General features: G+C 42.2%; 3 protein-coding genes across 26 annotated transcripts in view; 2 read left to right on the top strand and 1 right to left on the bottom strand.

Annotated features, from left to right (window-relative positions):
- The window catches only part of LOC117217118, a 180006-nt gene extending 170997 nt beyond the window's left edge, over positions 1 to 9009 (top strand). For 18 of the 24 annotated variants that reach the window (XM_033464445.1, XM_033464444.1, XM_033464453.1 and 15 more), the window contains one exon: positions 4880 to 9009. In XM_033464445.1, the coding sequence (XP_033320336.1) occupies positions 4880 to 6295 (1416 nt within the window). In that variant the 3' untranslated portion in view covers positions 6296 to 9009. Of the gene's footprint in view, positions 1 to 3673; positions 3784 to 4879 lie in introns of those variants that run through there. The other 6 variants (XM_033464463.1, XM_033464464.1, XM_033464465.1 and 3 more) reach the window with 3 other exon arrangements.
- A 6-nt stretch (positions 9010 to 9015) lies between these two features.
- Positions 9016 to 10779, bottom strand: LOC117217127 (28S ribosomal protein S22, mitochondrial). The gene is made up of 3 exons (XM_033464484.1): positions 10578 to 10779; positions 9821 to 10293; positions 9016 to 9613 (listed from the first exon to the last, which is right to left on the bottom strand). Exons 1-3 carry the CDS (start codon positions 10666 to 10668, stop codon positions 9143 to 9145), a joined length of 1035 nt encoding a protein of 344 aa, XP_033320375.1. The 5' UTR covers positions 10669 to 10779; the 3' UTR covers positions 9016 to 9142.
- A 48-nt stretch (positions 10780 to 10827) lies between these two features.
- LOC117217128 lies at positions 10828 to 12027 on the top strand. The gene is made up of 4 exons (XM_033464486.1): positions 10828 to 11268; positions 11345 to 11480; positions 11571 to 11627; positions 11704 to 12027. Exons 1-4 carry the CDS (start codon positions 10928 to 10930, stop codon positions 11854 to 11856), a joined length of 687 nt encoding a protein of 228 aa, XP_033320377.1. The 5' UTR covers positions 10828 to 10927; the 3' UTR covers positions 11857 to 12027.
- Positions 12028 to 12030: the final 3 nt, after the last annotated feature.

Genomic DNA, 12030 nt, shown 5'->3' on the forward strand with positions numbered 1-12030 from the left:
CACCCCTAAGCGCAAACGCTCACATACATACATACATACATACATACATACATACATACATACATACATACATACATACACACACACGCGTGTTTATATATATATTATATATATATATTCCTTTTGTCGGTATGATGTCTGCCGCACAAATCGTCATATTGTTCATATAACTGTTTATCCTTCACGACGCTCGAAGCATTTTGCCAAATTCCTCCCGTCTTTCTTTTTTTCCGTGTACACGCGCGAAAAGAGACTGTCCTTTTTTTTTAAGCGGTAGCGAGAGAGAAAGTAAAGCCTTGCGTGGAAGTTTGGCGGAATTCTTCGAGGGATTCGCCGAGCGAATTCTTGTCGTCGTTGCTCCGGATCTATACATATATATAACTCGTATATACATATACATATATATCGTTTAGACGCGATAGAGCTCCGTTTTTTACTGTCGTGACGAAAGGTTGGGAATAATCGCGGTCGCGAATCAGTTTCTCTCTCTCTCTCTTTCACTCTCTCTCTTTCTCTCTTTCTCTCTCTCTGTCTCTCTCTCTTTCTCTTTCTCTCTCTCTCTATTTCTCTCTTCGCACCGAGGAGTTGTCTGACCCGCACCGGTTCGTACTACTGAATCGCGGACGTTTCATCTAGAGGTCAGGATTTACAATTAGAACGTGCATTAACCTTCAGACGATGGAAGCTAGATCATCGTTGTCGAATATCTTGTTTTCCAAGACGATTGAAAATGTTTTTACCACTGCGTATTGGTAGTTTTCATTCGAATAGACAAAGATTTGAATTTGGATAAAACGTACTATCACAGATCACTGCCGGAGCAGAAATTTCGTGTACCATACATAGACATCTTTACATATGCTGGTAAAATCAAATAACAGATACCTATAATTCAAATAGAACGATAAATATTAACGTAATTTATTTTTTCAAGCACGCTACGATATTACCGAAGGAATGTTGTATAAGAAAAAGTAAAGCGAGTAGCAAATAAGAGGAAAAATTTTACTCGAACGAAAGTTTAATTCTAAATTTATAAAAAAAAAAAATAGTCCATAGTAATTTCTAAAGGAATAAACGTGAAATATTTGCAGGAACGAAACGTGACCCAGCTTTCACCGTCCAAGGATTATACGTATATCAGATATGTCGGAAGTTCGATTCGCGAGTCTCTTTACCCGTATCCATTTTGTTAGGTCATTTAACAGATGAAAATGGCCGGATTGTTAATAAAACCATTCAAGGCCTCTAGTCGCGTTGCGTTGTTTGCATCTTACCGACACACCTAGAGCTTTGTTATCGTTGTCCCGCTATGTCCCAGCGCTTTTCAGACCCGACACGTACCGGCAAAGAGCATACCCGACACGCACGAAACATTTCCGGGATTAATAAAAGCGTGCAAAAATCCCTCGGCTGTGCTACGCGCTACGCGCCTTACGAGCTCTCACTTGGCCTTCTCGCAATACCTCCTTCTTATTACATTATCGCTGTATACTCTTATATTTAACGATTTATTCTCTTAGATGCATATACCAATTTTTACGACGACCTTTTACTCTTAATTTACGTCGGGGTATCGTCCGAGTAACGCTCGATGAGCCACGCGGCACCATTTCCAAGGAAACAAAGTAGTTGCGATCTCGACTCGTCAGACACACTCGTTCCAATCCATTTCTTATAGTAAGGTGTAACAATCCCCCAACCCCCGTCTCTGTTCTCGACACACAAGGTTTACATTGGATTTCCCGCGATTAAGTTCGCGGCGACGACCACAACAACGACGACAAATACGACGATCACGATGAACATTGGAAATGAAAGAATCCTGTAAATTGCACGTGATCGTCGTCGAATGCGCAACTGCTCGTTCCTCGCTCGGTCCTGCAGCCCCCTTTCTCACTATCCGCACTTTTCGCTAACCTATATTACGAATACATGCATCTACGGGGAGAGAAGAGAAAGAATTTCTCGCCGCTCGAATAGGCGTTTCGTACCCATGATTTCTATCTATCAGTACGTCTTAAGCTGAATCTCACACTGACGGACAATTGTCCGCAGACACGCGTCGCGTCCAATCAGCGTCTGTATTTGCTGGGATACAGGCAGTAAAACAGACGCCGATTGACCGCAACACGTGTCCGCGGACAGTTGTGTGTCAATGTAGATTTAACTTTACAGGATGATTTCACAAGAAAAGAAAGAAATAACTCGACAACGTGGATCATGCACTTTGTCAATTTGTTGTTTCGTCAAACATTCGCCGAATTATTTATACCGCATATTTGCCAATTAGTTCGGTTAATTGCAGCGAACGAACAAACAGCAGTAAAGAAAATTCGAGAAATAACGCAAGATATAAGCGCGTCGATAACAAATATATAAATATATATATCGATATATATAATTCGATATAAAATTGAAAAAATCTCAAGAAGCGTGAACGACTCTTATTTATCGATTTAAGAAAATGAACCTGTACAATTGGTAAATCAATTCTCCAGATAACTCGACGATCATAAATCGTATCTATTACGTTTCTCTTGTATTTGCTTTTGCAAACACGTTCGTCGAGTTATTTATTGGAAAATCAACCTGTAGATATTCGAGCGAATAAAAAGTTTCGTTGCTTGTTCCATTTATGATTTTGCAGTCGTTTGGGACGTTCGCTGATGCTTGGTACGCGCAAAACTCGATCATCGTCATCACGCCATTATCATCCTCACTTTTTCTTTGGTCATTCTGCTCTGACTGTCGCGTCTCACATAATTTTTCACCGTTGCTTTCGATTTCTTGCGAGATTGGTTCACAGCTCGCCGGCACCCTTGCTTCACCGTCCAAACTTTCGGTTCTTTCAAAACGGATCGATTCGACGTCGTCACTTTGTTCCATACACATGTTTCTGTACACACGCCCCTTTTCTCTTTTTCTTCCTTCCTCTCTTCTCTCACTCTCTCTCTCTCTCTTTTTCTTTCTCTTTCTCTCTCTCTTTCTCTCTCTCTCTCTCTTTCTCTCTCTCTCTCTTACTATAAGGATTGGACCAAAGGTTTTGATTGTGTGTATCTTTGATCGGCCAACTTTTACATTACTTTATACCGTGTATATACCTGTGTTTCTTTCTTCGAACCAGACCCCACTCGTCTGCAACTTTTTTCAAGCATGTTCCTTCGTGTGTGCGTAAAGGAATGCGCGCGTATCGTACGCGCAGCATGCGACATGCACGTGATCTAAATATGTTGTGTAAACACGTACAGGAGTTGGCGATCTCCGTTTGCTCTGCACGTCGAGTTAGCGTGTAGCCATGCATGCTGTTTCAAGCTTCGTTTTTTGCCGAACAAAAAGGACGCAGTCGAGGCGCGTTTACCGGGTATCGAGTAACACTTTTTTTCTAGAGGCAGCAAACAGCTAACGTACGTTTTCGGGAACGAAATAGAGGATTTTTGGTGGATGCCCGGCGAACGTTACTCGACTAGCACGGCTTTCTTTTTCGTACACGGACTGACAAAGAGAACACGGATGATAAATGCGGGACGAGAAACGTTCTGGAAGCGTCGATCGCCGCGCCTCCGTGAGAACTATTCGCGAGCGAATTAGGACACAGAGCTACGCCGATTACAACGGCCGCAAATCTGATTTTGGATTTTTGATTTTTGGTTTCTCTGTTTTTTTTTTTAAGTTGACTAATACTGGACGACAACAATCGATGCCAAATGTAAAAGAGCCCCAAACGAGTACTGACTTGTAACACGCACAACGCACGCACAAAACGTATAACCCAGACCGCAGGTAACTATTTAACGGAATTAATAATTACGTATGTTTATTCCATTGATTTTGTTATAATATACTTTTTTTCTATTTTCGCTCACCGACTCATTGACTCGCATCGTTCGATCGATCTCGCGCCTTCCGATTTTCTCGGTCATCCTACTTTTTTCGCCTATTTCTCACGGTTTTTTTCTTTCTCTCTCTCTCTCTCTCTCTCTCTCTCTCTCTCTCTCTCTCTCTTTCTCTCTATCTATCTATCTATCTGTCTATCTATCTCACTATCACGCTCTGGCCCTCGATCGCTCACCATTTGTCTCACCCACAGCACCCTTGCATGCGAACATTATATTCGCGCACATTTCACTATTACTGGCATGACGTAGCCGATACACGAATGGTCGATTCGCGAGCCATCGTCGCTCGATAGCGGTGCGTCCTACTACCAATCTCTCTTCCGCTTCACACGGGGATACGTATAGTGGTTCATGAAATTGTTTGAGTCGTTAGAAGCATTTCACGAATGCATTTTGTACCGTTAACATATTAATAAGATTCGAAGATATTTTGAAATTTGATCGTGGCTACGACGCGAGTGGACTTTTATGCAAATTCATATCTTCAACGACATAATTCGTCCGTTACACGTTATATACGTGTACGTTATACGATAAATAGTTGTGCAACTTCCGTGTACGTTTTCGGATTACTTTCAAATACAATCGAGTCTCAATAGCGAGAAATCCTGCGTCATAGTTATTGCAAATAGTTTCGTAAGTCGCTATATATTCCTCATTTCCTGGAAATACATTCGATCCCGGATCACAATGGCGCACCGCCCTCTGCGACGGTTCTCGGCGTCATCGAAAGTTGATCACATCGAAGCCGCATATAACCATCAAAGATCTTCTTTCTTTCTACTATCTCCCATCTCACACACAACTTTCGACGATCGCTCGAGCCTCCATCCGCAAGTTGCAAGCCGCAAGACCGAGAGAGCTCGATTTATCGAGCTCGATCGGCCTCGCGTCCATGCGTACACCAGCCGTGTACAGTCGCGTTCGTAGAGCCGAAGAGGACAGTCTTTGATAACCGGTCGTCCACGTATCGAACGCAGGCAGCTGCCCCTGTGCCAGCGGAACGCACTGTCGTGGGGTCAGCGAGCGTCATCGGGGGAGGGCCCCACCCTCACGAGCCACCCGCCACCCATCAGCAGCGTCCGGAGAACGCACTCGACGCTCTGTTAGACGAACTACAGACGTTCTCGAGGCCAAGCTCGCAGCTAGGTCACGCGCAAGGCTCCTCGACGATGCTTTCCGAGCTGGGCAGGTCAGGAAGCAGAGGAGAGGCAGTCGGTGCATCCACGGTGGCAACAACGGGTCGGCCGCCGTGCATCTCGGACATAGGACGGAAGGGGAGCGTAGATTCTTCCAGTGGGACGTTGTTACCAAGCGGCGGAACACTGGCGCCAACGGCAGGGCCACCAAACGCCGGAGGAACGCTTCGCAGATTGCACTCTTATCCGTCTAGTTCAGACACAGACACGTCGCCCCCCATAGCGAGACTTCAGGTGTCCCTGCAGGAGCAGCCGAGTCTGCCCACGCTGCCGCAAGGATTCGTTCCCGGACAAAAGCCACCGGTGCCTGAGAGAAACGCGGAGCTACTTCAGCTGGCCAGCGCCAGAAGGGTGCCACCGCCTCCACCGCCGCGCACCAGCTCCAGGTCTCCCTTGGCTAGTCCCACCAGCCCTCAGCTACCACCTAGAAACCATTCTTATAATTTACAGAGCGCCAACGCCACGCTCCGAAGGCCACCGGCACGCGGTACCCTTCCTGTTAAAGAGGGCAAGCCTCCCATGGCTCTACCAACAGAACAGCCTGTGGCTACGCTCGAGAGCACAGCACCCAATCCAGTGCTTCATAACAACTCAACGAGCTCTCAGTCGTCAGCCGTGCTATCCACCAGCAATTCTAGTTCCTGCGAGAGCGTCAACTCGCAGGAAGGTCTGCAGAGCAAGAAGGGTAGACAGGAGCAGCTGGAGCAACGGCATCAGGAGTTGTTGCGTAAACAGAAGGCTCTGCAGGAGCAATACGCAAGACTGCAACAGTTACAGAGGAACACGGCGGGTCTGACTACAATTCCGCCTGCGCCACCAGATCTTTTGAAGAAGACAGGATCCGAGAGTAATTTGTTGGCTAAGATGGGCTTGGGACTGAGCACTGCCAGCTCTGGATCCTTAACTAGTCTAACTGCTGCTAAACAGCCCTCTGTTGCTCAGGAGGTAGTCTCTGTGGATGGCGTTCATGCGCGACAAGAAGAGTCGAACGATCAGCAGAGGATGGCCAACTGCAACGTCGCGTCCAACGTAATCGCAACGACCAGCTCCGGCGAATCTAACGGCAGTCAGACAGCGATCGTTGCTTGTAACACGTCGGCAGCGAGCGTTTCCGCCGTAGCGTCAACGACGTGCAGCACTGCGAGTACGACGGCTACCACTACTACTAGCAAGATCTACGAAACGGATATTCTGTGACCGAGAAGCCGTTCGTTGCTCGAGGCGAGCGTAAACGTGGCTGCCGCCGAAGTCGTGCTCGCGAGTTAACCGCGTTTTAAGCAAGCGAAGGATAAAAACTGGGGAACGAAAGGGCGATTTTTGTGGGAAGATTAGATCGCGACGAGGCGACCTCGTCGGCTGGAAAGTAGAGAAAACAGCGTAGAGAACTTAGCGAGTCACGCGTAATTTATAATATCGATTATCATAATTAATAACGATATATAGTATTACTAATCGTAAACGAAAAGCGCAATCTCTCTCTTTCGGAACGCATAATCCGGACGCATAATAATAGGGAGGCGAAAGAGGCTGGGAGTGATCCCCTCACGATCGTTTAGGAATAAAAAAAAGTTAGGCAATTGGAAGATCCAGTTCCTGGTTTAGGCAGGATACAATGATTGTATCGTCGAGCATACGTCAAGCTGTAGCGACGATTGTGCCAAAATGGAGAGCGAAAGCCGATAAACAACCGATAAAACGACACGCCCCTTTACTCGCGTTTTCTCCTCGAGCCAAGCTCTGCTAACTTCGAGCGAATAAAACCGACTGTCGCTATGATCGTGGTCTATCGTGCATACCTATGAGTATATCTAACTATATCTACGAAAGAGAAACGATAAATTTATATACACAAAGCACAGGAGTAAGATGAGAATTTCTATATAAACGAATATTTAAGCGAATAGAGTTAGATTGATAGAGAAGCAGCAGAACAGCGTCGTAATACACTGTCGTGTCACGTCAGATATCCTTGGCAGAGAACGTTTAATGGGAACGTTTATTCCTGTCTAAGAACCGGCTATGTACGAACTCGCACAAAGTGCTAACGACCGCGCTGAACGAAGCTATATCTCTCCTTATATTTACTTGTAAGTCACGGTGTGTGAAAGATTCTTCGTATGTTTCTAAGTAGCTTTGATCGGAAAAAGAAAAAAAGATGTAACCTCGATGGAAAACGCGAGGGTAGAGTGCGACCTTATCTCGTGTCGCGGTAAACGCGTTTCGGTTAATGCTTTATTTCCATTATATTGGCATAATAATTCCAATATATTGGAATCGATTCTCCAATAATGGAAATTCCGAAGAAGATCGATTTTTCGACGGACAATGGCAAGATCGAAAGGAACATTGCTCAATATTTACCGATCGAAAAATGCAGCGAGTGTTTACACGGCGTTGTCAAACTGCTTGTCGATTCGTTCCAAAGCATGGTTCGTTTCGTGAAAAATTTCTGCGAAATCTCGTGAGATCGGCATGTAAATTATCATTCGATGTATCATGTGATGACCGACTCGTTCGATCGTTTGCTGGCTTCACGAATTTGCCGTATCTTCGACCGATCGAACCTAATCCCAAACCTACATCTAATTAGCGCGTTCTTGGAACGATTCGCCGCGCTATTCCACGCCAAACGTTCATTCCTAATTCGATTAGCTGATTAAATTGATTCGCTTGAATCGCGTCAGAGTTCGTTGATAGAGCATATCGCACGCTTGTCACGCGCCAATCCCAAATTTCTGTCAGCCTTTAAGAGGCCGCGTGATCTGTTAGTGAAATTCGCGGTATGTATCCCTATTAAAAAGAACGCAGGAAGCGCGAGAGAAAGAAGAATGAGAGTAGAGAACGATGATATGATGTAAGATTCGGTAGTAACGTTGACAGCGAAGAAGAATACCCGCTGCTTTTGTTATCGAGGTCGTAGAGAGATGTCGGACTAGCGATGAGCTAAACGGAATAAGGTAACCGTGCTTCCCAGTGCTCGACAAAAATCAGAGATACACATTTATATAATCGATATGCGCATACTTTGCTTCGAGAGGCCTAATAGCCGATAGGTTTGATTCCGTGCTTCTTCCTTTCCGTTCGTTTTCCTATTCAACTGGAATTATTGCTTGCCGCGGTTTTCCCTTTCTTTCGTCGCGTCGTCATTCTTCGATAGTCGATTAGTAAAGATTTCGTCTACTACGCCGATCGTAATCGTGGCTATTATTTATTTTCTACGTACACCATGAAACGCATCTATATGGAAGTAATAATTAATATACATATAACGATAAGAAGTAATATGAATAAGAATATGGATAATAACGATCGATCACAGTATTCAGTTGCGAGTGTTTATCAAATCATTAAACGATCAAGACGGTACACGATCCCAACGAACAAGCACTTCTCGTTCGATCTTCACAGTCGGACTTGTATATTGTTCCATTCACGACAAGTAGGTACTTACATGCAGCAGCCTCCAGTCGCATAATTTGCATTTGTACAAAGCTGCTTTCTCTCAACGCGCACTTCTTCGTTTTCTGCCGATTCGATCCCTTCCCTGTCCTACCATCCTTCCTTCGTTCCTCCGTTTATCTACTCACGAAAGTATGCGTTTCCTATTTTACGTAACCGAGTCGCATCTCATCCTCCAGAACCACCCCATGGCTCATGGTCTATTATCCATGGCCCAACCCATCCCCAGGCAATAATTTCTCCCTCGAGAGGTGTGAAATATCGGTGCCACACCTTTCGACCGCGAGACGCAAAAGCGGGACCCGAAATCGATTCAGTTATTTCCAGAATGTTAGCCAATAATCGATATGTAATGTTTTCCGACGATCCTGTACGCCAAATCGAATTGACTTGTTACATTTGTAAATGTTTGTAAGTAACTATCACGTAATAAAATAATCGATTAATAATCATCGAAATTCTGTTATTCTGATTGTATACCGGTTTTATTTAGTTGCAAATGCAAAGTATTTGTATATAAAATAAAAAGCAACAAAGCGGTTGGCTGACCTAACGGCGAACTCCAACGATCGTTCACGTTCTCGGTTACACGCCCTCGTCGTCGATCAGCCCGTGTGCTTTCATTATACCCTTCTCCATCTTCTGTTTCTCCTTTTGCATTTTATTGTACCTCTGTATAGCGTTTGATATCGCGTATCGCTCTGGAGAATCCAATTCGGCGTAAACTTTGATTAATTCCATGTCCTCGTGTATCGTTTCCTGAGCCGACTTAACATCAGGATGAAGCGCGTGATACAACCGTACCAGCGCGCCTGCCTCTTCTATGTTTTCAGTGTCGATCAGTTCCAACAACAACTTATCGATATTATTCTCCCAGGCAAGTTGAAACACCAACGGACCAAAATGCCTCGTAGATCGCAGAGCATCGAGTTTATTTAATTTATACACATAGGAATACACTTCTTTCGTAACCCTGTGGTATTCTGGATCATCAGGTTCAAACTGCACACACGCCCTATCTAGGATGAATTCGAATTCTCCTCTGTCCAATAGATCCTATAAATATATTACGCATTAAATGAAAATATATATATATGTACATGAGATACAAAGTAAATTATAAATAATAACAGTGAGACGGCGGCAGAACCAGATCTCAAGCAACGATTATATATGATTTAATGAATATTTAAGTCTCTGATAAAAGAGATCGTTAAAAAGTATTTTTTTTATAAGAGAAAGGAATATTGAAACATTTCTTACACTCAAGTATGGATGGAAGAACATTTGTGGAGTGTGTATCTCTCTACCATTTATAGGAAAGTATATTTGATTCATTCTGTGCCTCTCGTTGCAAGTTGCTTGTCTCAATGTACCGTTTGGCTCTCGTATCACAATTAATCTGCTTCTATTGTTTTTTCCAAAAGATATATCTGTAAACACGAGACTATATTGCTCGTAACCCTGTAATTCAGGTTCTTTGACCAGTACTTCAACCTCGTCTGATTTGGTTTTCACAACAGGTGGCATCTGAATGCGTCTTTTTGCTTTTGCTCCTATTTGAGCTCGTGCCTCTTGTAACTCTTCATCTGTCATAAAACTATACTGTGGAACCTCCAACGGCGTTCCATCTCTGCGTACTGCAAAAACCTTTTCATAATTGATACGAGTCAAGGTCGTCAATAATTCCTGTACGTGTCTATCGAAGAAAAACGGAGCAGGATCCCTTTCATCTGCTGTAAATTATATATTAATAATTTCATTCGATAGCTATAGAGATAAAGCAATAAAGCTAAAAATATAACTTGCACTTGACTTGACAAGAAGATAAATGAAAATTTCGATTTATCTACTTACTTGTGTAATTGGCAAGCGTAAACGACAATTTTAGATCGATTGTTCGCAAGAATTTCTTACAGTGAAATTTATTCAACTATACATTATTATCAATATAACCTCTATTCGACTAAAGATTCTGATACAACGAGAAAATGAATAAAAATTCCGTGTTTGTACTTACTTGTTTGTGGAATTGTTGAGCACAAACGACAGTTCCAAGTCGGTCGTTTGTAAAAATGTTTCAAAACAAAGTTTATTCGGCTACACATCATTTTGACCAAATAACCGACTTAACCTCAATCCTAGCAGACAACAGAGTTGTCAGACATATTTACGTACCAAGCATGTACAGGAATGGTTTCAAGATATACCAATCACAATTTAGTCTCCATCGGACTTAAGACTTAAGAGCAATGTAACGTTTAATGAAAAACGGGTGTACATACATATTTGGTTTCACGCCATTTCACAGAAGAGTTTCGTGATAAATGTCTTGTTTCGACGATAAAGTCTGAAAGAGAAGAGAAAAAAATGGAATATACGTTGCAAGATACTTTCGAAGCTCTAAAAGAAACTCAGGCGGAGCGACAAAAAGAAATAGAAGACACGATGAATGTAATTTCGAACAATTACGAACAAGTCGCTTTGAATAAAGCTTGCAATCCAGAAGATGTAAGAAAAAAGCAACACAAATTGTGTAACAGTTTATTTAATAAAATTATTTTAGAAGAACCAAAAGATTATCCCATTCCTAAAACGTCCGATTTGCACGTTGAAGTCTTAACAGAACTCGAAAAGGAAGTTCAAAATGCTCACCAACTTTTTGAAAAAATGAAGACGCAACTTTCGGATATTAAAAACGATATATCTCAGTTCGTAAAATAATAGAGTATCACTTTGTAATTATTTTGGTTTGACATTCTATAAAATCGTATATATTTGTTTCAGCTTGCAAAACAAAAGAATGGGTTTGGAGAAGATGAAAGAAGCCTACTTAGGTGCAAACGAACTGACGGCCAATACAACCTATAATACGGAACATATTATAGCGAAACGTATGTTTCGAACTATAAAAAAAGACTTGGTATGACAAAAAAATATAAATATATAAATTTAGTATTTAACGTTTTATCTATAATGAATCTATTATAATTATATATGTGTAAATGCTTAGCATGCAGTAGTAGAAAAGTTGTTCCCAGAAAATCAGAATTTCAAAGAGTTCTTAGGGGTAAGTACAGAATATTTAAAGTCATACAAAAATTTTTATTATTCAAAAGGTAGAACAAATGGGCATAAATTTTCAGGAGTTGACAACGTCGTACACAAGAGGTGGTAATGATCTGTATGTAGATGTTACACCGGAAACTCTGGATTTTGTAAACTTCCTGCTCGAAGCTGACATTATTATGTATCATAGAAATGATAAAACTAAAGTTAGATTAATGGATATGTTATAGGTATATAATATGTACTATAAATTCTATATTTTTAAAATAAGGTTTTATTTTTAATTACTTAAATTTAAGTGCTTAAAGATAGGGAGGTGATAATATTATATGGTAGATAATGATATATGTAATACATAATTGAAAAAAGTGGCCAAATCAAAATTTAAGTTTAATATTTTACAT

Source organism: Bombus bifarius, unplaced genomic scaffold (genome assembly GCF_011952205.1).
Source record: "Bombus bifarius isolate JDL3187 unplaced genomic scaffold, Bbif_JDL3187 scf7180000007974, whole genome shotgun sequence".
Classification (NCBI taxonomy): domain Eukaryota; kingdom Metazoa; phylum Arthropoda; class Insecta; order Hymenoptera; family Apidae; genus Bombus; species Bombus bifarius.